At 71.6% G+C, this 415-nt stretch overlaps 1 protein-coding gene across 2 annotated transcripts in view; it reads left to right on the forward strand.

Annotated features, from left to right (window-relative positions):
* Positions 1–274: 274 nt before the first annotated feature.
* The window catches only part of TRIM13 (tripartite motif containing 13), a 6499-nt gene continuing 6358 nt past the window's right edge, over positions 275–415 (forward strand). The window contains exon 1 of one of the 2 annotated variants that reach the window (XM_025207187.1): positions 275–411. In XM_025207187.1, coding sequence (XP_025062972.1) covers positions 394–411 — 18 coding nt within the window. In that variant the 5' untranslated portion in view covers positions 275–393. The remainder of the gene's footprint in view (positions 412–415) is intronic. The other variant, XM_025207188.1, reaches the window with a different exon arrangement.

Raw genomic sequence — 415 nt, forward strand, 5'->3', positions numbered from 1 at the left:
GCACACTGAGGCGGGAGAGCAGGAGAGGGCTGCGAGTGGATGATGTTGAGGCCTCTCTGGGTAAATGGTTGCCCCTGAAAGCAGGGGTTTGGGTCCTGCGGCTTCTACCACCTTGGGAAGGGGCCAGCTCCTTGGGTCCGTCACCTCCACGGCCCTTTCAGAAGCAGCGTCCCTTGGAGGCCTCGCAGACCCCGGGGCGCCGCTGCGGCCGGGAGCGGGGGCCGCCTGCAGCAGCTGGGCCGGGACGTAGCTCCACCCCCCAGTGCCCGGCAAGGGCGGGGCGGCGGCGGAGGAGGGAGGGCTGCTCCTGCTCCTGCTCTCCTGGGTGCAGCAGGCGGCGGCCGCGCTGAGCTGAGCTGAGGTGAGCTCCCGCCGCCGGGGCGGGGGGCAGAGATGGCTCCGGCTGCACAGGTGG

This window comes from Alligator sinensis, unplaced genomic scaffold, assembly GCF_000455745.1.
Source record: "Alligator sinensis unplaced genomic scaffold, ASM45574v1 scaffold324_1, whole genome shotgun sequence".
NCBI lineage: Eukaryota > Metazoa > Chordata > Crocodylia > Alligatoridae > Alligator > Alligator sinensis.